Source organism: Arvicanthis niloticus, chromosome 4 (genome assembly GCF_011762505.2).
Source record: "Arvicanthis niloticus isolate mArvNil1 chromosome 4, mArvNil1.pat.X, whole genome shotgun sequence".
In the NCBI taxonomy this organism is placed as follows: Eukaryota; Metazoa; Chordata; class Mammalia; order Rodentia; family Muridae; genus Arvicanthis; species Arvicanthis niloticus.
This window is the reverse complement of record NC_047661.1, coordinates 78,330,993-78,358,068: the sequence shown is the minus strand read 5'-3', so window position 1 is coordinate 78,358,068 and position 27,076 is coordinate 78,330,993. Positions and strand designations below refer to the sequence as shown.

The following is a 27,076-nucleotide window of genomic DNA, read 5'->3' as shown; positions in this document are numbered from 1 at the left end:
ACCAGTCAAGCTATGGTCCTATTTCTTCTCATCAAGTCAGACAGTACCCAGATGTTAGCCAGAAAGTGGTACCTGTGGTACAGGTGGGAACTATATAGAGAAGAAACCACATGCCAAGTCTGGCTATATAATCATTTCTTCAACTTAGGGTTTACTGCATAGGCCATTCAGAGCCTCATCTCCCCCAGGAACCTAGAGGTATTGCCAATTTTACAAATACATTCTGAAAGTCCATTAGCCTACACAGATGTTTGTTCCTCTTTGGTTACAAGCTGAGCACACACTCCTTGTTGGTAGCTAACAACTTGGAGAGCTCAACAATCATAAATATACTCAAAGGTACTTGCAAAGGTCCCAGGATACACAGAGCCCATGTGGATTCTGCCTAATCTTAGGATGTGGCGTTTTACGTCTCAGGGCAAAGAGGAGTCAGGTGTAACTTTTACATGCATATACTGGAGCAAGATCCATGTAGTTAGTCCTTTTGGCCTTCACTCAGAAACTGATTCCGCCGTAGTACCCTTTAATTTATTATTATTATTGATTTTAGTTTCCTGGGAAACAAAACATAACACCAGAGAATGAGGCTACGTTCCAAAGGTCTGGATTCCACCCTGCTCCCCTGACTTTTTCTGGACTGTTCTGGACCTTCAGTAACTTGATATTTGATACTCCAAACCTCCTTTTGTCCTGACCTCTGCTGGCAGCCAGACCTGAAGGCTACATCTTCTGTTCCTATCTTCCATCTTCAGGGCGATTATACTTTGGGAAAAGTGACAGGGAGAGATGTAGAAACCTGAACTTCACAGACATCTGTGGGACTCAGACTGGAGCTGTGCTCAGGTCTGCTGAAAACAAAAGACAGTGACTTTGGCTTTGACATAGAAACCTCTGCCAAATGCACACACAGGCATTCTCCCCACCCCACCCTTCTCTAGCACAAAATGTGTGTGTGGACATATTCATGTGCACATACACACTCATGTGTACACTTTCAGATGAGAAGGTCTGAAAGCTCCCCACATATGGCAAGCATATTTAGGGGAAGCACTGTGAGTACAAGCCAGTGGGAGAGGAAGAAAAAGAAAATAATGGGAAAAATCTTCAATATGCCTAAACTGTTCCAGCCAGGATGCTGAGAAAGAATGCAAAGAACTGCAGATGAAAATTATTGGTAAAATCAGCATTATAACATAGCTGAATTCCTTCCCCATTTTAAATGATTACTAGGGCCTTTTCTAATGCACAACTAGGGCACATGGGAAAATCATCACCCAATGGCTATACCCAAGAACACATTCTATGGTAGAAAAAATGTTCTTATCTAACTCTCAATTTCAAAAACTATTAATTCTGTTTGTGAATAACTGTGTGGGGGTATCAGGCATAAACGATCTTAATTGGCTTCAGTTCCCAAATCTTGATAATTATTTAATAAATTTATATTCTTTCTGTTATAGCTTTACCAATCAAATGCTTACAAACTACAAAACTGCCAAGATAAAGGAAACAACAAAAGCAAAAATCACTTAATTATGTAGGTAAATGATTCATACATTACTCTATTCCTATATTAGGAATTGACTTATTAAAATTTCTCAAAATTAAAAAAAATCCAATATGTGTTTCTGACAGTTATTAGTGAAAGTCAATCAGAGCACAGGACACAAAATAAAGTGTCAACATCACTCTGGTATAAGTCAATGTCACTCTGGTAGTATGACAGAAATGCGAACCTGCGTCCTCCAAGGCTCACTGATAAAAGCTTTTCTAGCTAAATTGGGGTAGAGCTTAGCCTTAGGGCAGGCAAGAAGCTCTATTCATACCTAGTAGAAAGAAAGCAGCTCCCACATGGTGATGGACTGCCACTCTGTGAGAGGAGAGCCAAATCCTAATGTGAGTTTCCCACTGGCCCTCTGCTTCCAGCTTCTGAGGAGACAGCATGCACGAGGAGGGTCAGCAGGCAAGGCAGGGGAAGGTCCCACCCAATCACCGTATAAACATGATTCTACACTCTTCCCAAAGATCTAACAAGATGGCCTGTTCCTGTTACTTTGTTACTCACTTTAGACTTCACAGGTTGATCACCTTAGATCTCTTTAACTGCTACTACTAGAAAGTCAGGAGATTACATATGTTGGCAAAATTCTGGAAAAGGGAACTCATGAATGGGAGTGGTGGGAAAGTACAGCACAGAGGCACCTAAAGGAGAGCCCATAAATACATGCACGGCCCCACAGTGGGTGCACCCGGAGTCTGTGAAGTTGGTATGTCATGGGTGATGGGAGGTATCTGCCCTCCCCCACATCACAGCACCTTTTACAAGCTGCAGGCCCACAGGCAGGATATGGAACTGGCTTGGATGTCCATCAACAGACCAAAAGCACTACTATAACAGCTACTATAGAATGTTATTCTGTCTCTAAACAGAAGGAGTCCTGTCATCTGCAACAATGTGGATAAACTGGGAGAGTATATGCTAAGTAAAATAACCCAAGTATAGAAAGACAAATGCCATGGGGACCACATACAGAAGAGAAAGAAACTGAACTCAGAAGCAAGTGGTTATCAGGGGACAGTGTGGGGAACTGGGGAACTGTCAGTCAAAGGGACAGGCTGTACACTTATAGTTACACATAAAGAATAACTTCAAGAGACCTACTGCAGGGTTGGTGAGATGGCTCAGTACATAAAGACACTTATTACACAAGCCTGACAACCTGAGTTCCATCACCAGAACCCAAGGTGGAAGGAGACACCCATGCACATTCCAAACACACACACACTTCAAATGCACATGTGCACACTCCAAAACAAACCCCAATAAACAAAAAACCCAATATGTGGACCTGAGTAGATCACCCCACAATAATTTTAGTATTAGATGTTAATTATATTTATCATGTTTCTTTAGGTATAAAGATAGCACAGTATTTCTATACAATGTTTTCTTAATTTATTCGGAGGTGCAGCGCTGAAACATTTAAGGAGAGAAAACGTAATTATATGCAATAGCTACTTTCAGTTATTCACTAAAAACAACGTTGAGGAGTCGAATAAAATGTTAACAGTGTGAGAGTACAGCACACTGCCCTGCTCTTGCTCTGCACTTCCCTGTTCGTACAAGCATCTCAATATTTTCTTTTTTTCCTTTTTAAGATTTATTTATTTATTTATTTGTTTATTTATTTATTTATTTATCTGTGCTCTATCTGCATGGACACCTGCATGCCAGAGGAGGGCATCAGATCCTCATTACAGTTATGAACCACCATGCGGTTGCTGGGAATTGAACCTATGGAAAAAAAGCCAGTGCTCTTAATCACTGCGCCATCTATCTAGCCCCCAGTATTTTCTTTTTTAATATTAAAAAAAGAGAAAGATCCTGGGAGACCTTTCATCTAAAGGGTTGGAACAATTTGATTGTCTAAGTTAAAGCAGAAGGGAATTGCCAAGACTAAGTATGTCATGTAGCTATAAGGACCCCTGAGGAAGCTTTGCACACGGGTTTTGAGGGGAGAATTGTGGAATATACATAATAGAGTGTATTTCTCAAAGTTTACTAGACTAACTATCAAAACAGAGCCAAAGTCAAGGATGGCAAAGCAGCGTGGCAGGGTTAAGGTTGGAAGCTGCGGCAGGCGGACGCTTTCATCATTACTGCTCCTTGACCTAGCTTACTAGCCACCTGGGGACCACCAAAGAGAAGGTGACCACTCTTACTTCTCACTTATGGGACAATGTACACACAGTCTATTATACTGTGGGGTACTTGTTCTTAAATGTTATAGGCTAAAGAAGTTCTCTCAGTTATTGTGTAGTTTATGTGCCTATAGAGGACACTGTCAAAAGTCTGTTAGAGAGAAAGAAATATTTATAATATGCTAATGTGATATTAAATAATATCATATGGTAATTATTCTTGGAGGAATGAGCCGAAAGTAACAGTTCTTGGATGTAGGCTCCAAAATAGCCTTTAATTTAAAGATTACTTCAAAATGTAACCTGGCCAGCAGTTACTTTGGGGAGGGTTGACATATTTACCTCCAAAAAATATGGCAATAGAAACTTGTGGCTGAGAATGCAAGTTTTAGGAATAACACAAATAAGGATCAAAGAAGAGGCTATATACAAAGCAGCTTAGATGGGATGAAGCCAATGTGCTTTGAGAAATGCACCTGAGTGACTTGAAAGTACCTTGAGGATGAGCAACTCTGCAGTGTCAGAGATGGGGCAATGGCTGGAGTGAGCCAGAACCATGAACTGCAAGCATCACAGTCCTTCAGAAAGGTGAAGTGTTTCTGAGGTAGGATGATGGACAGCTCGAGAGGCCTGGGGACCAGCTGCCTGAAGACAGTAAAACTGGGGCAGGGGGATGACACAGTGGTAAAGGGCACTGTCTGGTATTGCAGAGGACCAGGTTCTGTTCTCCACACTCAAATGACAGCTCACAACCAGCTCTAACTCCTGTTCTATCCAGTCCCCGCTACTGGCCTCCGCAGGCACAGAAAAAACCCAAAAGATCCATATATAAAAATAAAAGTAAAACATGGTTTAAAAGTAAAACTATGGAATAAAGACAGCACAAAATAAATGTGTGCAAGTATTTGGTGAGCAGGTGTGCAGAGATACAGCTGATCTATTGCTGTTTTTTTAAAAAGCAAAAGTTTCTGCACAGAAATTATTGAGAAGCCAAGATTTGCCCAATTTAGATAAATGCTTTAGATCTGTGCAACATCAGACTTGAAGAGTCTTAAGTAAAAGCCTTCTGATTAATTGTAGAGAAGCTCTAGGTAGGTTGCCTGTATGATCCTTTTAATGATGGCATTATTTCACATATGTATATGAGTGACAAGCTTACACTGAAGACTTTATTTTTTAAATGCATCCTTCATTTAATATGTGTGTGCTTGGCTTTGCTGGGGATTCAACTCAAGACGTTGAGCATACAGGACGTTGAGCATACAGGACGTTGAGCATATGGGACGTTGAGCATATGGGACGTTGAGCATACGGGACGTTGAGCATACAGGACGTTGAGCATACAGGACTTTGAGCATACTAGGCAAGTGTTTTACTTCTATGCTTTTCAGCTGGTTACTCTGTGACTCATTACAGTATGTTCTGGGTTAATAAAAAATACATTAAAACATATATTCAGTAGAAAGAAGTGCATGAGCAAGAGAGGGATCCAATGGCTGCGGCTTTGCTGCAAGTTAAAGCAGATATGTAACAAGGGTGTGATCCAGTAGGAGTTCTTATCTTCTTTGCTAGCGTGTCTCTACATTGCTGTCTCTGGGCCAGGATTTCTTCCTGTCTAAGGATAAACTGACTCATCCACAGAAAAGGTATAAGTCAAATATCTTGGCTTTATTTAGTTTGGCTTTCCAAAGACTTTCTTGGCTTATACACAAAACTCTGGGACTTTGTCTTATTTCCTGGCTTGTTTCATCAAATCTTTTCAAAAGCAATTATACAAAGAATGAACAATGGAAATTATCCAACAGGCCTTCCAAATTCAGTACTCAATGAACTGCCATTGGAATTACAAAAAAAAAAAAAAAAAAATCATCATTGGCCACAAAATCCACTCCTGATCACCAGAAGCTTAGTCAGCAGTGGGAGGTCATGGACTGAATGCGATCAGCACAGAAAACAATCCCAGGGTTCAAAGATGGAATGTGACATAACCGTGGGGTGGATGAGAGACTGTAAAGTACAGTGGGAGAAAGCTAGAAATCAGTATTAAATACAAGGATACATAATGATACGCATGTAAGTAAATATCAAACTGGAAACGCCACAGTTTCCAGTCCTCTAGGCTCTGGTCTGAGACACTGACCTGAGACTGCTGGAAAAGGATACTTTTCTCTGGGTTTATGCCACAGGCAAGAAGCACAGCCGTCATGTCCAGGATGCTCTGCTGCAGGACGGTGGGGTCTTGGGGGACAGTGATGGAGTGGAGGTCCACGATGCTGTATATCACTGTGTCATACTCCTCCTGTAACTTTACCCAGCTCTCAATGGCTCCAAGGTAATTTCCCAGGTGGAGGATTCCTGTAGGCTGAATGCCAGAAAACACTCGCTCCCCACTCTCCTTCTGTAACAAAGAGAAGAAAAGCATACCCAGTTGCTCTGGAGGCAGCATCCGTGAACTCTATGTGCTGCTCACTGTACAGTCCTGATTCTGCACAGTCTAGTCTGATGGTCGTCACCTTGTACTGTCTTGTGTGCACTCTGTAAATCACTATGTTGGGCACTGCTAGACCCAAAGGTATTAAAATAGTTTTTCTTAACCCAAAATGTATGAGCACGAAGATGTTTAGGAAAAGGTCTGCTTGGCCAAAAGACAACAATCTAGTTAAAGATAGAAGCTATATTCATGCAAAGATGAGGTACAAGGTGGCAATATAGGCGTGGTCAGAATGAACAAAAAATGAGGTAAGTGGACAGTAGTTCCCAAGAGGAAAAGCTTAGCTTTGGTCCCAGTGGGCAACCATGATGTTGGCGCACATAGACTTCATGTCATTAGACATTAAATGAGCCTTAAGATTTTGTGAGTGACTTCACTTTTTTAGTTCAAAAAAATGAAAGCCATAACATTAGGCTAAAATATACTGTCACTTAGTTATTTCTTATTGTTGATACTATAATTTAATAGGTAGCATCTTGGGCTAGAATTAGAAGATATTCATTGTAATATTTTAAAGATAGTTATTTTCATAATTATATTTAGGTTTTAATTTACTAAGAAAATTTTAAATGTCTGCATAATTTTCCTAATTATACAAATATTTTTTATCACAGTCATGCCTTGCCTTTGAATAACATTTTCTAGTGTTGCTATTAAAAAAGTAAGGAGAAAACACTAAATTAGAGTAAAATTATTTTTCCAGAATGATTTAGTATTATATAGTGACAAATCAAAATGTTTTCAGTATGCGTCAGTAAACGTGCAGACTGAATGTTCTAGCAATCAAGTTTACATTGTTGTTTTAGTCAGCATCGTGAGAAAACCTTAACGGAGCCCATGATTTACTAGACGATTATGCTGGTAGCACATGCCCAGTTCCTCATATACAGGACCACAGTTAATTGAGCACCCAATGAAGTAGGCTCATTACTACTTCCGTTTGCAGAGGAGAACCTGAGCCTCACAGATATCAACAGCTTGCCTGTGGTCACACAGCAAGAAATGGCAGATGTGGGATTTCAAAGTCGGTCTACTCTTGTGGTGGTTTGAATGATCAAGTCCCACATCTGCTAGTTTACCATCTGAACACCCAGTTGGTGGCACTGTTTGGGTGAGGCCTATGAGGTGCAGCCATGCTGGAGGAAGCCTGTCACTGGGGGAGGGCTTTGAGATCACGCAGCCTCATCCCTCTTACAGTTTGTTCTCTCTGCTGAGGCCTCAGGCTCCTCTCCTGCTCCTGCTGTGGCTGCTGTGTCCTCCTGCCATGATGGACACTTAGCTCTCTGCACAGCAAATCAAAATAAACTGTCTTCTTTAAGTTGCCCCAATCCTGATGTTTTATCATAGCAATAGAAAAGCCACTACTGCTGCCAGCTACTATGTTCTCTTAAAACTGATTAAGACTTTATTGCTTTTGGTAAAATACTTCTGTCATTTTCCTGTAGGTCTAAAAATTTGCAAAATGGTTACAGAAAAATAAAAACTATTGCTACAGACATATCTCTGTGAGCCACTTGCCAAGTTACTCTATATATAGGCATAAAATTGTAAAATCATGAAGTATATATGTGCATCTTCAAATACACTGGAGCCTGGTAAACTATTTCCAAGTATATAACATATCTGTTCTCTACCACCAGTTCCTGTGACTCCAGATTCCCATCAGTATTTGGTATTGCTTATTCTAGTCTTTTCTGCTAACAGAACACAGGCAGAGTCTCACTATAGTTTAATTTCATCTCCTTGATTATTAGACACTGAGATTCTTCTATTATTGTCTACTTTTATTTCTACTGTGAAAAACCTGGTCAAGCTATTCTGTGCTTTATTTAGATGAGTTATCGTGGGGCAGTGGGCTGTGAGAGGCAGCTGGGTACCTCGTTGAGTGCAGGCCTTGAACCTCGGAGACCCTAAAGGGACAGTAGGAGTTTGGTGGTGCTCCTGAGTCCCCTGGGTTCCTTTCACATAGCCACAGCCCTCGACAGCCCCTCCCAAAGAGAGGTTTGTGGCCATTGGTCACGTAGCACAGGTAGAGGGCATGACTACAGGCCTCAGAGCCTCAAGACATCTCCATATTCATGAGTTACCTAAAGGCCAGAGGGCATAGCCAATTAAGCATTCCTTCTCAGACCCTCTTCCTCCTAGCAAAAGGTATTTAACCTCAGACCTTCCCTGAGAATACAGGGTATAGTTTTATTTACTTACCACCATGACAATAAACGTTTTAAGACCATGGACTACCTCTCCTCTTTGGGGCCCACAATGGGGAACCACAGAGGTGGTCTTCAACTACTGCGCCACCATCTACATCTCCTACTGACCAGCTCTCTAACCCCGCCACTCCTGTTTGGCTTCTCACAGCCATATATCCACCCAGTGTGGTGTGGAGTGAATCCCTGAGTCTCTGCCTCTCTGAGCCGCAGCCCCTGGAGCGCCAGACATGGGACCCACAATTCGACCCACAGAACCCACACCCATGCTCACACCACAGCCCAACAAGTAGTCTTCATTATTTAAGAATTTGTTATGTTCTAGATACTATAGCTGACTACATGTAGAGAAAGTACATTCTCAGAGCATGTGCTTACTTCTGCCTATTATCTTTTGATGAAGGGAAGTTCATTAGTAGTTAAATAAATATAAAGCACTTGACTACAGACCTGAATAGCAACAGAAAGGAAACTACTGCAGCCAGCTATCATGTTCTCTTCAGCATCATTGATTAAGACTTTATTGGTTTTGGTAAAATAATCCTGTCATTTTTCAATCTTTCAATACTATAAGGTCCTGAAGACATATGCACATACACATATGTATGAATATTTATATAAATTGTATGTGTGTACTATAATGCTTTATTCATCTTTCATATCTAGGTCTGCATCCATTTGGAGTGTTTTTGTTTGTTTTACATAATGTATGAGGTAGGCATTAGATTTTCTTTTTATGAACATCTGATTATTCCAGCACTATGTGTGGAAAAAGCCTGTTTCTTCTCCTTGCTCTGGAATGTCATCTCTGCCATAGGAGAGTGTGAGGAATCTGGTTAGAACCTGAAATAAGATTGGTTGGGGCAGAATGGACATCTTTATGACTCTAGACATTCCAATATGGGAAACCATACAACATGTTACATGTTTATCTTGTTTACCTAACAATGGGTCCCGAGAGCTAGTCTACTTTAAATAGTGAGTGTCAAGGCTACTTAAGGTTTTCTCTTCTCTTTCTCCAAGAACTCTACATTCTACAAATATAGTTTGTGTTTTTCTCGGCTAATAGGATGATAGTGCCAAAAAAGAATGTTACATCATATTTCTACGGTCCGGCATTGAATCTGATCCAAGCAGTCAGCAGGGGGTCCAGAAAATTTGTAGCTCTGAGGATATGAAAAATGCCATTCAAGTAACTATGAACAAACATAATCAAACAACTCAGAATCTCATCCCCCTTTCTCACACACATACCCTTTCAATGAACTCTTCAAATCATAATTTATAAGCAGTACTAAAATTTTTCCAGTTGAGAATTGAGGGAGGTAAAGAGGGAGAAAGGGAAGAGACTGGGAGAGGGGCAAAGAGGGAAGGGGAAGAATAGGGACAGAGAGATGAGAGAGGGAAGGAGGGAGGGAGGGTATTAGAGAAGCTTCCTCCAGTACCCAGGGACCTGAAGTAGGCCGATATGGGAATAAGCAATGGGTTTTCAGAGCACAGAAAGATGATTAATGGGCATCAGGACTGATTGATGAAGAGGGAAAGTAAAGCAGGAAAACAAACTCTGAACTTGGTAAATGGAAGTGAAAATACCATCCAGAAATACTTGAGCAGGAAAGAGTGGCAGCTTATGGTAATATAAAGGGAGATCAGGAGTATTGAGCTGAGAAAAGGAATATGAATAATTCTACATACATTCCTCTATGGTCAAACTCAGAAACTGTGCCCCAGGAGAACTGGAGAAAATAAATTCTTGAGAAGACTCGAAGAGAAAAGCACAAGAGGATGGACTGTGGGAAAGAGGGCTCGTGAGCAGTGGGAATGGATTAGCCATGAGCTAATACATCTTTTCCATTTCCTGGTTTCTGAGATTCTGTGCATCAGTACAGACGGAATGATGTTACCAAGAAGTAAGAGCAACAAGAAATGTTTTGTTCAGTTTTCAAGGGGCTATTAAACAAACACAGCCTCTAAATGGGATCTGGATCCCTGGTCTTAAAAATATACAGAGAGCGTCCTGCTCTTCTGCGCTGAGTTTATGTTGTAGTCGTTCTCAGCAAGAGCCAGCAGGCGGTCTGACGGCATGGCAGGGGAGATAGGCCTGGCACCATGAGATCAGGAAGCTGGAATGTGGAGTTCGGGTGGTGGGAGGATAGGGGGCTCTGTGTTCAAAAGCACTGTAGTCAGAGAAGAATGAAAATGAAAGGAACATGGGCTCCCCAGTGGACAGCAGGCAAGCCACAAAGAAAACACTGTCAAGACTAGCCCACAGGCATGCATGCACGAGTCAGGCAGATTCCACTGCAGTAGACAGAGTAAGGGAAACATTTATACCTCCCACATTTTTAATTTCAGGCATATATCTTCAACAAAAGCCACACCCAATCGAATTAACGGCCTCACTGTAGCACAAACACTGGCACTGGACAATGATGAAGACCAGAAAAGAGCATGAGGGATCCAATCAAAATGTGGCACAGGTTCACCAACTTCATAACAGAGCTGAAACTCTCCTTGCATAAGGTCCTGGGCATACCAAAACCTATTCTTTTATTAATGCTGGTGATGGCACTTAGAAGCAATTGAAAAATCCCAAACTATTAATTATTGCAGAAGACAATACTTGAAATCACTCAAGAGAGTTTTGCTGTTAATCCCATGTGTGTAGGTTATATCACATGAGTTCAGGCTACCTACTAGCTGTGAAATAGTTTCTTTTCTCCTCCTCTTCCTCTTCTTCTTTTCCTCCTCCTCCCCATCCTCCATTTATTTATTTACATTTATTTATTTACTGGGGAACATGTATTTGGACACCTCTTGGGAGTCATGCTCTCCTTCCAGCAAGTCCCTGTGTGTCCTGGAGATCAAATTCAAGCCCTCAGTTTTGGCAGCTGGCACGTTAATCTGATGCACCATGAAACCCTCTGAGAGCAGTGGTGGGAAACAAAGACTCAGCAGTCCGTACTAAGTTCTGCCATGTCCAGGCAGAGCATCAAATGGCCCATCACCAGACTTATTTTAACTGTGGTCATAAAAGGCAAACCCAGACACTTAAATGCACAAACTCAAAGTTTAACAGGTTATCTGAATGGCCATGAAGGACCAGTACAGCAGCACACTCCAGGCCAGCCAGGCTACAGAGTAAAACAATACTTCTGTATTAAAAAATAAAAAAGAATGGCATTAAATTTATTTATTTATTTATTTATTATTTACTCTTACTTAGTAAGCACTGGCCACCCTACTGTAGCCTTCTAGGGATTACGGCGGGTTTAACTCGAGCCAAAGGTGCTGTTTTATTTATTTATTTTTAATATTCTTAAATCAATATATATAGCACTGGGCTTTGTTACTGCATTGCCAACAAAATTAGTTTTTTTTTTTAAGTTCTCCTCCCCACATGCCTTCGCTGCCTCCCTGGTTGACTCCTCTTGTGCTCACCTACCTTTATTTCCTCGGTCTCAGTCTCATTTCTCCTTTCCTGTCACAGGCCCCCACTGCCTTCTCCACATCCTTAACTTTGTTGGGCTCATCTTTTTGTGCACTGTGTAAATGTTGACTCTGTATTATTCAAATGTTGATTTTTGTATAGCAGAGAACTGAGTGCTATCCAGACCTTCGCATTGTTAGTCTTACAGATCATCACTCGTAGCAGTATTTTGGTTTTTTGCTTTTATTTGCCACATATATTTTTTGGTTTTTTTTATTGACTATTTTATTTATTTACATGTCAAATGTTGCATCAGTATTTTGTAACAAAGATCTGATGGCTAATAGCTGAGGCCAGAGAGGAAAGGAGAGACTTCTGGGCAAAAATAGGGACTATGGGAAAAATCTGGTGCGAAGGATTCACCAGTGTGACAGGGACATGGAAGGAATAGGTGTCAAGACTGAGTGAGAGGTGTTGGGCCATGAGGCAGACATGGACTAGAACACTTGGGTTAATTTGGATAAAGAAGAGCTTGCTAGGAGGTAGCCTTGCTATCTACCATGTCTAAGCTTTCATAGCAATAGGAAGTCTCAGTGTCGGGAGCTGGCAGGTCTGAGATGGTCTGGCGGTACTCTTGTAATTCCCTTTCTCATTTCATTATCTAATCCAATCTTACCCCTACACACACACACACACACACACACACACACACACACACAAGCACGCTCCACATATAAAAGAATATGTGATTTCTATCTGAATCTGGGTTACCTTGCTTAATCTAATAATTTCCAGCTCTATCCATTTTCCTGCAAATTCTTTCAAGGATTTCACGATGCTTTCTCATCAATGGCTCCCACATGGGAATTCCCAGGAAGAAGCAGAGCTTCTTAATGTAAATTGCCCAAACAGAACAGCAAATGATATGGGACATATGAATTTTGATTGTGAGTACTGGTATACTTTGGATTTCCCAGAAGTGGATAATCAGTCAGCCCTGGAAATTCCAATGACTGAGTCTGACCTCAGTTATGGACCAGATCAACATGAAAGATGACGTTATGGTAAAGGATGCCACTTGACAGAGTGGGATTCCTGACCAGAAGTCAGATTCCATCATTGGTGCTATGCTGTTCTAGCCTTGTGGCTATTCTAATGTCAAAAACCACATGGAACTTACAGGACTATTCACGCCACTGCAGAACCAGAACTTATGTCAGCACTGAGACATACTCCAGCAAGACTTCCTCTGATGACATGATTAGGAATTAAATCATCAATTAAAACCATCATTCAGACCTCAATGCATACCTAAAGTCTCTTCTTCAGCTACTCATTTGAGGACATTAATTCTTTTGCTAGTGTCTGAGAGTTGTCTACTTATAAGAAAGCCCTTAGACATAATACGTGAAGATCAGATTTACACTGATTGGTTTTAGTTTTTCCCTTTTCCTTTCTCCCTTGGTTACATAATAGAAGAATCAACAGGTATCTTTTCATTTGCTTGTCCCAGCCAACATCAAAGATCACTTCAAAAAGTAACCCAAATCTATTTGGCTCAAGGTGTTTCCCAAGCATTCATATGTATATATATTCCTACATGAATTTATATACATATATATGAATATATAAGCTCTTCAAAATATCTATTTTCAAAATGAAGCATACACACACACACACACACATGCTCTTTAAAAAGAAAGGCTGGGATAAAAGTGGAAATACCACATACTAAGTTAGCAAAAACTTTCATTCCTTCTTTGGGATGAGGCTCCAACACCATGGCAGTTCATACCATCCTATCACTATGCAGGGAGGACCATAGTACACCCCTGGTGCACACTCTGGTTATCACTGCAGAATACCTCTTTCCTTTTCTGCCATGAGCATACTTCCTGATCATCAAGCAATAATAAACTTTCCCTAATTCTATACCCATTAAATACATGCATGCACACACATACACACGCATATGCAGTTTTGTTAGCCACAGTATCCCTCTCACCAGCAGAATGGATCTCTTCATCAGTTTTCCACTATTGCACAAACCATATCAGAAACTTCACAAATACTTTCTTGCTTGCTTAGTAAATATTTTCCCAGCTAGGACACAAGCTCCTCTGGGGCAGAGGCTGTCCTTTTCATCTTTATATCCCGAGGAAACAATACAGGTTCAGGTGCATTAAGGGTACCTAATAAATGTTAGTTAAGTGTAGGACAATGGCTTCTGTACCACTCTTGCTTTATATGGCTTGTGGATTCAGAAAGCTTGAATGCATTGGATTTCACAAAGAGATCTTTAAAACATGCTTGGGATAAGTAGAAGATGAAATTCTCCATGGCTGGCATTCTCTGTTCTATCCATGTCCCTGTTTGGCAATACTTCTTGACTCCTATCTCTCACCAGAGTCTAGAGTCAACACTCAAGCTCTTTTATAATTGATAGTGCAACACTAGATATCCTGTATTCTTGTATGAATATTTCTAAATAAGCATTATAAAAATAAAGCACTTGCATTTCTGATTTCCATAGGTCGTTAGGTAAATTCTCTAGGGTATGGGGGTTGGGTCTTATGAGCCAATCCAAGCTTGAGCTAGTAACAGGCAGCCTTAATCAAGTGAAGCTGAAAGGTCAAACATTCTTACACAGAATGTACAAAATCCCAGCTCTCAGGAGGCAGAGGCAGAGGCAGATCGAGCCTGAGTTCAAGGCCATCCCACTCTATAGAGTGAGTTCCAGGACAGCCAGGCCAGGAATATACAGAGAAACTCCTACCTCAAACGAACAAGCAAATAACCCCTCAAACCCTATGAAGTGACTGTGATTTTGTGACTACTTCAGGGTTCTGAACCTTTAGAAGACATAAGGTGAATTTCATGCATGGAAACAGAGTATGGAGAAAAAAAGGTCTTGAGATTAAGAATTGAGAATCTGTGCCAGATTTCCTGGATTCAAATCTCTGCTCAATTGCTTATGTGGTCCTGAGCATCCACATGTGAAGACAGCAGCAGTACCTACCTCTCACGGCTAGGAGGCTTTGGAAGGGTTTCTGGTATGGAAACCTGTGGTACCAGGTTCATAGTAAGATCCCTTCATAAGTTACCTGTGGGGACCAGAAATATGAGTGCTTTATTTTTATCCAATTGCTCATTCAATAAGGACATCTGTCCTGCAGAAATATTTATCCAAGAAGAATATAGAATACCTAGTGTTACATCATCTCTTGGTTATAAAAGAACTCCAAGCAATTACTATCCACCAGCAGGGGAAATTTTAAAGAAATTATAGTTTTCATTTTGTGCAACACAAAGAGATTATATAATAGAGTAGATAAGAAGAAAGAAAATACTGTGTATATTGGTGGAGGGGAGAATCCCAACTCTTTCACCAGAACACAGGAGTCTAATACCAGCCCTGTAGGCACTTGATCTACTACTTCCTTGTGGGAATTACAACATCTCTTCATGTGTAAGGGGACAAGGACACTGCTTAACGCACAGCCACTCAGTGTCAGCATGGGCTAATCAGATGGAGGAGGGAGAGTCACACATGGCTTACTAGTGGCTAGGAGGGGATGGGAGTAATTCACATGGACTTTTTGATATTCTGTATTATTTTTGATAACTTGTATTAGTTTTCTAAGGGCAGAGTCACTTTCTGTCATCAAATTTAAAAAGAAAGCACAAATCCAATCTGTGAGCATATAGCTTGAGTGATTGGCATGTAACTGAGAGTCTCGTACAAACATGAGTAACCATGTTTATTTTATGTCCTGAGAAATAAAAACATAGCATCTACTGGTTTATACAGTTTGCAAATTGAAGTTATTAGCATCTGCAAACTGTAAATACACTAGAAACAATGCAGCATAATCTAAAGTTTGGGAATTAGAGAGTGCTAGGGCCAAATTCCTTCTATGTCCTCTAATTCTTATATCACTTAATCTATCTGATGATACATTCTTATTTGAGCAAGGAGGTCCAACACTAGCTAACATTTGGTGAGAACTTTTGGCAATAGCAATATAACAAGGTTATAAGTTGTGTCTCAATCCTTGCAAAAGCTCCTATGCAGTTATTTTACAAAAGAACAAATGGAGTTTCAGGAAGGTTGAGTGAGTAGTGAATGGACAGGAGATAACAGACAGGCCTTGAACCAGGTACATCAATCAACGATAGCTGCAAACAATCCTGGGAGGATGGTGCTCAGGAAAATTATTGGCTTTTACCTCTTGGAGCCACTGATTATGTTAACCTTCTAAATTATATGACCTAAATCCTACTTTAATTTTATGTTATAAAAGTCATCTAAGGTAGACATGTGACTCTGCTTCCCTGTTCCCACTCGAGATAACTGCCTGATGTACTTGTTTTCACTGAGGAGTGCTGGCCCGTACCAGGGCAGGTGACAAGGACAGTGGTTCTCATTCATCTGGGCAGCAGCTTCGGTGCTAATTCTAAACACAGGTGGTGAGAGACCCAGCCAACAGGAAGGGGGAAGGACTCACTGCTGACATGAGCAACTGGGAAGATTGATGGTTTCCCTCTCTCCTTTTCCCCAATGCGTCAGCCTGGGGGCAGAGATGGAGAAGCCGCTGTGCTGGGGACAGTAAAATACACAGCACAGTGTCTGCCTTGCTGCAATGCTGATTAATGAGACCAAAACGACACCGAAAACAGGCAGTGCTTCAGGAGGAGAATTCACAGGCATTTCTTTCTTTAATGATTCTGACAAAGCAGTTCCCACAAGCCATCAGGTCTGAAGTGAAACAACCTGTGGTTAGAGCAATGGGGGTGGGGGGGGGAGGTTGTAGGAAAGTGGAGCCCAGGGTGAGTGCAAGGGGTTGTGACAAACTACACTCACTTATTAGCCAGCAGGCCCCAAGTATGTCACAAATTCCTTTTCTCTATCTATTTGGCTGAAAAGAATTCCACAAAGTTCTCAACATGGTATCTACTTACTTAACTTAAAAAGGATCCTAGAATCCTTTCACTTCCACAAACATTTCACCCTGTTTAAAGTACTGTGCTTCTTTTAAAAGTATTATTTTTCATGTTTCACCATAGCTTTGAATACTATATTATTCAGAGCAGATGAGTGTTAATGGAAAATATGACTGCCATCCCTTTACAGTCAGAGCCACCTATGTGATATAGCCATTTGCATTTCTAACCAGCTGCCCATCAAGTACAATACTGTAGCCCAACCTCATAATCTGGCTATCTCCTTCCAAACCTGCTCAGTCCAGGAATGACATCAAATCCTTCTTCTCCCTTGCTACATTCTAGAGTATTAATCCCTGACTCCTTTCCCTACTACCTGGGTGATTTTTAGCAAGCATTTATGATTTCAGTTATTTCTACACAATGGGATTATTACAGGAATTAAACACAGGGGTATATCAAAAGTGCATATGAATCACTCAATAAATATTAGCTAGCATCATTTATTTTATTTTATATTTTATTTACATTTCAGATGCCATCCCCTTTCCCCATTTCCCCTCCCTAGAAAACCCCTATCCCATGCCTCCTTTTCCTTTTTGCTTTTATACAATTTTTTAAAATGTTAATCAAAGGCTTTATAAATTTGGTAATGCTCAATCAGAAGTGTAACCCAGTACCCAACCTAGATATATCAACTATCTTTGACTGGTAGAGACACGTGAACATCTGCCTCCATGCCCCGCCTCTTTCTCTCTCTCACCACCTAGCTTCTCCTCTCCTTCATCTTCTCCTCTCCTTAATCTCTTCCTCTCGGTACTCCTTCCCCCTTAGCTCTTCCTACATATCACTCTTCCTGTTAAAATAAAACTTTTCTCTCAAAATACAATTAGAGCATAATTATTCCTAATTGTACCAGTGAGGTACAAGATAGTCCTAATATCCAGTCCATCATTTTGTTGACTAGCCAGAATCTCTGTCATCTCTCCTAAGTAAAACACTTAGTTCTGAACCTGGCTTTTTTTTTTTTTTTTTTTTTTTTTGGCTTTAGAATGAATGTCAGCTGAAAACCATCCACTCAGATCTTTTCTCTCAAAGCAAATAGCCAGGATTGGCTATGAGACTATAGGTCTTCAACCCCTTCAGAAATCCAGAATGACTGAGTTAACTGAAATTATGGGAAGCAGTAAGCATAGCTTCTAAAACTTTTAGCTAGCATCATTACCAGCTAAGCAGCTACAAAAGCAACAGGGCTCGTTGTTACTTTCCCATCTCTCCTCTGACGTCTGAACTACTTTGGACTTTGTAGGGTCTATACCATCAGCTGAACTGTCTTTTCAAGATAGTGACCCCCAGTTGTTCTTTTCCCAGATTAAGCCCAAACTCCTTGCTTTAGTGTAGCATGGCAAAGGCAAGTGTCTCCATGAACTGACCTTAATTAAGCAAATGAAAAATCTCATGAAAAATTGTGCGTTGGTGATTTGCCTTTAACACTTCCTTTTTAAATTAAGCAGCTTTGGACTACAGTCAATGTTATGGTAAACTAGCTCAGTAAGAATAGTCAGAACCTTTAGGATCTGTGGTTCAGTGTCCAAAACCGAAGAAATATTTATATAACAACTGACCTTGTTTCTGGGTAAAATTAAACATACAGTACTTCTACTGCTTACCTATGTTCCCCTGACAATCCATGTCTATGTGAAGCTCCATATTATGACCTTATCTGGAAGATGAGTCTTTTTTTTTTCATTTTTTATTGGATATTTTATTTACACTTCAGATGCCATCCCCTTTCCCCATTCCCTCCCCCCCTTTAGAAAACCCCTACCCCATGCCCCCTTTTCCTTTTTGCATTTATACACTTTTTTAAAAATGTTAATCAAAGGCTTTATAAGTTTGGTAATGCTCAATCAGAGGTGTAACCCACTACCCAACCTAGATATATCAACTATCTTTGACTGGTGGAGATACATGAACATCTGCCTCCCTGTCTCCCCCCTTTCTCTCTCTCGTCACCTAGCTTCTCCTCTCCTTCTTCTCCTCCTCTCCTTACTCCTTCTCTTCCTCTCAGTACTCCTCTCACCTTAGCTCCTCCTACACATCACCCTTCCTGTTAAAATAAAACTTTGGAAGATAAGTCTTTGCAGAAATCAACTGTTAGAATGAGGCCATTCTTGACTTGAGTGAGCTGTAAACAGTTTCCTTACAAGAGATGGACAGTGGTGAAAAGGAAAGGTAGCCATGTTGGATGTAAGGAGAGGCTGGAGTGATAGAGTTCCAAGGTGAATAGATACCCTGCAGACCACATTTCTATCTGCCTTTAACCCCAGAGCCGTGAGAGATGCTCCTGTTGTACCAAGTGCTACTTCACAGGGTTAAAGCACTTTTATATTGAAGTCTCAGAAAACCAGTAAGCTCCGCTAGTGCAACAAAGAGATGTGCAGACGTCTGAGATCTATAATCTGGCTGCCCTCCCTTCTAGAGTGAGCCTGGCATGGAACCTCTTATCCAGAGCTGTAAGGGCTGGTGCTGCAGGCAAGGCAGATCAGGATGAAAACACTGAACTGCCTATGGTGATTGGCCAAACCACAATTGTATATAGGTAGTGGTGCTATGTTGCAAGCAGCATTATTGGACTGACCACATCAAATAAACAGCACAGATCAACTAAGAGGGTGTAATCATATTTGAAGTTGCTGTTATTTTGTTCTGGGATCAGTTCAAATTTCTAGGGTCATATTTGCATTGATTCTTTAAAACTACTGCACATGGTTTTCACTTTAACCCCATTTATTTCTTCCACTTTAAACAGCACCACTGGAATTTCCATTATGGATAATCACTCAGAAAAATGTCAATGTGAACTTAGCAAACAATATGTATATTTTTTCTGATGAGAATTACTCACTGTATACCATTTTTCTAGTGGAGTTTCTGGACATACATTACTTGAATGGCCACGATCTACTGCTGTTCTCTAAAATACCTTTTGTTTCCTTTGAATTTTTAACAGTTTTCTTTTTTTTTTTTTCATAACCACTGTAGCACAAATGGTTTTGAGATATAGGTTTCTTTTAAAGAAAATAAACAGTGAACTATTTCTTTAACTTTTGAAAAACCAAGTACACATGTCTGATTTTTCTTTGAAGCTCTTTAGAAAGAATTCTTAAAACACCGTATTATAATTAATAAACTTGGGGGGAAGGGGATTCAAATTTGCAAATCAGTGTCAGCTGATCATTAATCCACCATCCCCCTTTATGTTCAAAAGCACATGCCAATAATCTCTGGAATGTCTCAATGACAGCCCATAACGTTAGAGAACAAATAGCCCAATATATTTTTGACATGCCACATTGCTTCCTGCAGGTCCTATCTTTGGGTCTCTTATAAAACTTTGGAAGAAAGCTGGTAATGTGCATCCAGACACAGAGAGGATGCTATCAAAGAGGTACTGCTCTCAAAAGCATATCAGTTTTCTGTTGCTCAAGCTCACTAATCAGCTTCGGTTTTGCATTCATGAGGACTTGCCTCTTCCTCGGAAACTCTGCCATCAAGGACAGTTTTCTGCTTGTGTTCAGTGGCACCATCCAGATTGTGGCTTACACTCACTCTGTCATGTATATGTGTGAAGTAACTTGACAGCCTTAGCTGTCTTCAAGCCTGACCAAATTTAACATCCTGTAATTAAGAAAGCCTTTCTTTCTTGATTGTTTATAATTTCTCATTCTGTTAAGTCAGTGAATCACATATTGGTGAATAAAACCGAAGCAAGCCCCAACCTGTGAAATAACAGCACACGGTTTTGTTGCTCTTGTTCTAATAATGTGCTTAGAATGTGTGCCCTCTCACAGTGATCAAGGGTGAGTGTGTAAACCGAGACAGTTGCCCTCTTCCACATTTCATTGTGCCTTTCTGATAACTTCAGAAGGCTGCCTCTACTCACCAATGAAACATCCAGCAGTTACTTTTGTAGCATATGCTTTTATTCCAATGTACCTTCTACACAGATGTTATTTTTACCTATATATTTTATGTTTTTGATATCATCACATTCTATTTTTGTAAATATCCTTTGAGTCAAAACTGATAATTATTCCTCAACAGCTTCACCACAAAGTAGTACTCCCTCCAACCATACAATTCTAAATGTCATTTGTGAGCTTCTGAGATTTCTTCCCAACTAGAAGTTTTATATTGTTCATAATTCTCTACAACTACATTTAAGTAGGTACAATAATTAGCATAAATAATGCAATGCCTTTCTTATTCACGGTGTCACTTGTCAGGTTTGAAAGTGCATCTTGCAGGTGACAAAGACTGCTAGGCAGTCACTGAGGGTAAAATACTTGATGTCACAAGCAACAGCACTGCTTGCCTCAGACTCTAACCCATGGGCACCTCTTGTGAAAAGCATCAGAGTCATGTTTTGATATTAGTGATTTTACTTCCTTGGGAAAGCTACATTTTCTCTAACTCTCCACTCTCTATACTATACTTTTCCACACACAGTACCTCTTCCTGGCTTCCCTCTCCCCATCTGATGAATTCCAAGTTACTCTTTGAGATATCGCCCATTACTGGCATCTTCTCTAAATGTTCCAGACAGGATAAGTTACTTACTTGGTCCCATAAACACTTACTTAGCATGCTGTAGCTATATCTGTCTTTCACTTATATCACCAAGCTATAATTATCAATGGAGCACTCACCCTGTATGTAACACACTGTAACTTATTCACCCTACATACCTCACCAAGCAGTGGCATTCCGGTCCCTAACACCATCAGAGTGGGCGAGTTTCAATGTATGTAAATTAATAAAATGAATGGAACAGAAACCAAGACCCTATGAGGTTTACAAAACGCAGCAATGAGCAGTCCAGCCCTGCGATCTGAGGCACATAGGAGGCCTAGGGGAGGAGGATGAGCAGAGGGCATGTACTGAGATCAGCACAGGGGATTTTCAAAAGATCATTTTCAGGCTCCCTATACAAACACGCGAATATTGACAACTACTAGAATATCGTCTTAATGCAATAAAATGTAATTGAATTTATAATAAAATGTGGTAACTACTTTTATAAGCCTTTATAAGTATTCAACCCACCTTACAGTGCAAGAAAGGTTCAGCATGGACTGCATGTTACACTTTCATATGTATTTCATCAAAGGGATGCAGGGAGCTGGGGGCGGGGTGTGAATTCAGCCTCATTTGATGAGCTCTGCATTTAGGTTGAGTATGTGTCTAGTCTACAGCACAGGGCACTTGTGCTGTTATGGAGACAAGCACTGTGTGTGTCTGTCTACCGAGCAGACATTAGGGCGGTCCTAATCCAGCAATTGGAGGAACACAGCAGGGTGCTGTAGAGCAGGATGTTTTGAGTTGAGTTATGGGATGGGGTTCATGGGAAAACTGAGTGGAAATGTGTTTATGTTTTTTAAAAACTGAATCTTTAAAAAGAACAAATTAAGAATCTCAAAATTAGAATCAGATGTTGGATGATGACTTCAACACAACAAGTAACATCTGAAAACAAAATATTTTGGAATCTAGTTCGTTCTTTGTTCATCTGCTGCTGCAGTGGTTCACAGGGTCAGGGCTTCTACTGTGATGGTTCCTAATGAGCAAAGGACCAGGAGAAACAGCTCAGTCCTTTCAGCATTCTTCAAGGACAAATATCTAATGCTGACCGAAATGTAGAGGAAGGCTTATCGAAGCATCATAATCATTTCAATGTTCCTCTTTGGAAGTAACCAATTTGGAATATTAGTGTGTTCATTTGGACCAAAACAAGACACATACTATTTTTTAATGAAGACTATTAAAAAATGCAAACAAATCATAGTTAATTAGCCTCTCCTTATAAAATTTTCTGTCTTATAGTTGTTTGATATATCATTATTGTTTTTAAAATCAATCTCTTTGTATCTGTGGTTTTATTATTTTCATTTGAGTTTAGCCATTATTGTTTCTGTAGCTGGTGACTGAGTCCAGAACTTTGTGCATGCTTATCACATCCTGAAGCCCTTGACACATAATGACTGGATCAATGAGTAAATTATAATCAATTACTTTCCCTAATACTACAATAGAGATATTAAAGGCCAGAAGCGTCTTTATTTTCCTTTTTCAAATAGAATCTGTTTCTGGGCTGGAGAGACAGATCAGAAGTTAAGAGCTCTTGCTGATCTTCCAGAAGACCCAGGCTTGGTTCCCAGCACCCACAGTGTGGCTCACAACCATCTATCTGTAAGTCCAGTTCCACAGGATCTGATGTTCTCTTCTGGCTGCTGCAGGCACCAGGAATATACGTGGTATGCAGATATACATGCAGGTAAAACACTGATAAATAAATCAATTAAAAACCCCCATTATCCATCTCTGTCCTTTCACTTTAAAATCTTTCATTAATAAAAAGGCACATTAGAAACCCTGATGTCTACTTGCTTAACACAAGACTGTAGGAAGTAGGTCTAACACATGGGTGAGACCACTGTTCACTTTAAATAGAGAGAAGTGAATCATTTCAATGTCTCTAGAACATTCTGATGAGGAGGCAAGAGCCAGAAGACACAGGCTCTTCAGTGACTATAAGAACTATAAATACTGCCTGTATGTATGTGGCATCCCAGCTAGGGCAGTTTAGAGCTACAAGAAGCAGGACACATGCTGGATCTAAATGCTTTCCTTTTTTATCTAGGATTGCTCAAATGCCCCCCCCCCCAATCTTTTAAATTTTAATTAACCAACTAATTTTTGAGACAGAGTCTTATATTGTAGCTCAAGCTGACCTGAAACTCACTGTGTAGCCTAGCCTGGCCTTAAACTCACAGCAATCTTCTTGCCTCTCATTCCAGAGTGGTGAGACTTCAGGCATGTGCCACCATGCCTGGCTTCTTTTCCCTACCCACTTCCCAGGGCCTTCCAGTGTTTCTTACTATGTGGAAGCATAAGGAGGCACACTCCTACGCTGGGCTATCTCTCCCTTCACACTATTTAAACATTCCAATGACAGTCCCATACTTGACACTCACCTTAACTTGGACTACAATTTGGCTTCTCACCCATAGAATTACTATACTCCTAATTAAAGGTGAGTCAGGATCTCACTATGTAATCCAGGTTGTTGTCAGACTCTCAGTCCTTTGCCTCAGTCTCCTGAGTGCTGCAGTTGGTTTCAGGTGAGGCACTATGCTCAGCTCTCTGAAAGCACTTCTGAAACCACAAATGACCCCTGACCCTAATCCAAGGCCTTGCTGTGCTGCTGTCTTTCTTCTTCACAGATCTCTCTGTATCTTCCAACTGACACTTTTGTCATCCTTTTTAATGTCTGAAAAATGTCATGATAAAATCTATTATTTTATATCTTAAGCAACAAATAATAACAATAAAAAGACCTGAAAAAATCATAAAACAACTGTTTTCATTCCCATGAATCTATACTGTATTGTTTATATTTTAGGATCTTTCATTTTCTCAAGTTTGTCTTTGTTGTTTCCAGATTTGTTTATTCTTAATAGCCTCGAGGGGACCACCCTACAGCAGTTTCCAACTTCTTCCTGTTTGGCAGGTGATGTTCATGGAAAAGAAAACCTCCTCTCTTCATCTGCTCTTGTTTGGGGCTTGGATGAAAGGATTCTGTGGAACTGATCCATGGCTAGGCCATGCCTTTATCAGGGGAGCTTAGCCTACAAGTCAACTCTAAGCCTGGCCCAGCTCTCTGCCTCTTCCTGAATCCAGTAGCTCAGGCTGGTCTCTTGCACCCTCTATCTAAGGTAGCTGGTAATTCACATTCCAAAGTTTGAGTGGGTAAACCAAGAGCCACACAGATACCAGGATAGTCTTTCTGTTCTCATGTGCTGCTGCCGTTGTGCATGTATCTCTATAGAACTTTCTTGGGGAGGGAAGCAAACAGGCCATTACAGGAGCATCCCTGAACTTCTGGTCAGACTGACTGCATTTTCTTCTCTTCTTCGCTTCATTAAATTTACACAGACCTACATTCATTAGATTAACACAGACCTTCTAATAACAAGGCAAATCCAGAACCACATAGAAGAGCTTGAAAACTCCTCTTTTCTTCTTTATGTTAGACCTGGCAAAGGCATCAACATCATGACAGGAGTAATGCTCACTCATCTTTACCAGAAAGTCAGTGGTAAAGGTACACCAAGCAAACCTGCTCTCATGAATTACCTTGTACTTGCTTGCATTTGTGGTGACCACATGCCAAGGGCATCCTCCCTGGTCAGTACATGGAAATGTAGCTAGCTCGTTATAGTTACCAAGTGTCCCCCCATGCAGCAAACTCATTATAGTTACCTTGTGTCCATGATATTGGGGCCCTTTCTCTCCCCTGTCTAAAAGCCTGTCTGCAAATCTCTTTGTCTCCATGCTCTTCCTCCTGAGAACCAGAGGGTATAGGATTATTTAAAGTTATAAACTCAAATAGCAAAACACAGTTCCGATTACTACAACCTTAAGGTCCTAATATTATAAAGCTTAAATTCCAGGAAAAGATCTGGGGGAAAAAAAAGAGGATATGTGTGATAAATAAAGACTGAAATTAGGACCAGGAAAGAAGAAAAGAGAGAGAGAGAGACAGGAGCATGATGAAGGAACACCTTCTTCAGACAGAGCATGTGTGCAGAATCCTGGAATACACATCTGAACTCTGGTCTGAAGAGGCGAAGAGAAGCCAAGCATGGTGGGACATGCTGGTAATTCTAGAACTCAAAAGGCAGAGGCAGAAGGATTGAGTTCTTGCCTCAAATTTTTTAAAATAAAAAAACAAGGAAAACAATATTTTAAGATGCGAAAGGCAAAAACAAACAGAGCAAGAACAAAGAGGAAGCAAAGAGGAGTGCAGCCTTCCAGGGGAGAAGAGCACTGGAAAGGAGGTAGAAGAGCAGGACCAGCAGATGACTTACAGCAAGGAGCTTAGGGCAAGGAGCCAGACTGGGAACAGATTCGATGACCTTAAGTAGTCGGGATATGATCAGATTTGCATCTTTTAAGGATTATTCTGGTCTCTAGGTCAAGAAAGAACGGAGGCAATCTACAGGTAAGCAAGGAGCCACTGAGGAGTGGAGGCGAGCATGGCAGGGCTTTGAGTAGGGAACGGTCAAGCAAACAGAAAGGCACACGCAGACTGCGACTGCACCTGTGTTGGAAAGGGTAGCTTGCTGGTGGAATGCACAGGAGAGATGAGAGGGTGAGCGTGACTGAGGAGAACGGAGGCACCAATGACGGGCCTTACACACTGCCTGCAAAACCAGCGCCAGCAAACACTTTCTGTACTATGAACAATTTCTATAGTAGGTCAGAAAAAAAAAAATCCACACAGGAAAATCACCAAAAGTTCTTTTAAATATTTTCTGTATTTTATTTCTATCTTTTCTTTCCCTATAAAAGCCCCTCCCACACTTTGCTACTCAGAGAACCCAACTCAAACTTCTGAATTACTTTTAGTTGGCAAATGGATGTTTTATAAATTGCTGTTTGTAGAAATAAAACACTGAAGTAATGTTTAAAAGTTCCATTTCAGGGAATGAAAGTCTCAGGTGCTCCCTACGCTTCTACGTGGAAATGCTTACTGGGTTGATGAAAGCAAATTTGGTACTTGCGGGAGAGCTGGAGCTACCTGGAATGAACACACCAGTATGTGCTGGCACTTAAAGTTTATTTATTTATCCATTTATTGTTTATTTATTTACTTTTTCTTTGATATAAGGTTTCTCTATGTAGCCTGCCTGTCCTGGAATTTCACTCTGTAGACCAGGCTGGCCTGCGACTTTATCTGCCTGCCTCTGCGAGTGCTGGGGCTAAAGGCATGTGCCTGCCACAAGGCATGCCCCCACCCCCCACCCCCAGCAATTTATTTTTAACTGTGTGTGTATTAGTGTATGCCATACCTGTGTGCTTCCAGAAGAGGGCTTCAGATGATGGCCTGTATCTGGAATCACCACAAGTTATGAGCTACCTTGTAGGTGCTGGGAAATGAAGCTTTGGAAGAACAGCCAGTACTCTTAAGCACTAAGCTCCCTCTCCAGCCCCAGACTCTGGCATTTAAGGCAAGGAAAGAAAACGCAACCACTTAGGCAACCAATGTGGGAGAACTTAGGGGTAGCAGAGGCCCCTTCAACAGATTCTGTGTTCGCTTTCATCTCACATAGACACCCAGCCACGAAATGAATGCAACTGCTGAATGCACGGTAAGAACATGCTGTTTTATAAGAAGCTACCTTTCAAAGTAGTCTCCATTTTACCCAAGAACAGCAGATTATATTCTCTTCT

The 27,076-nt window shown here is 40.8% G+C and overlaps 1 protein-coding gene across 5 annotated transcripts in view; it reads right to left on the bottom strand.

The window, feature by feature from the left end:
* The window catches only part of Wars2 (tryptophanyl tRNA synthetase 2, mitochondrial), an 85,952-nt gene that overhangs the window by 35,689 nt on the left and 23,187 nt on the right, over nt 1-27,076 (bottom strand). For 3 of the 5 annotated variants that reach the window (XR_013109981.1, XM_076933020.1, XM_034501510.2), the window contains exon 2: nt 5,843-6,100. The exons of 1 other annotated variant lie outside the window; for it this stretch is intronic. Coding sequence is in view for 3 of the 4 variants with exons in the window: in XM_076933020.1 (XP_076789135.1) it covers nt 5,843-6,100 (258 nt within the window). In the remaining variant the exon portion in view is untranslated. Of the gene's footprint in view, nt 1-5,842; nt 6,101-25,102; nt 25,185-27,076 lie in introns of all 5 variants that reach the window. One more of the 5 variants, XM_076933021.1, reaches the window with a different exon arrangement.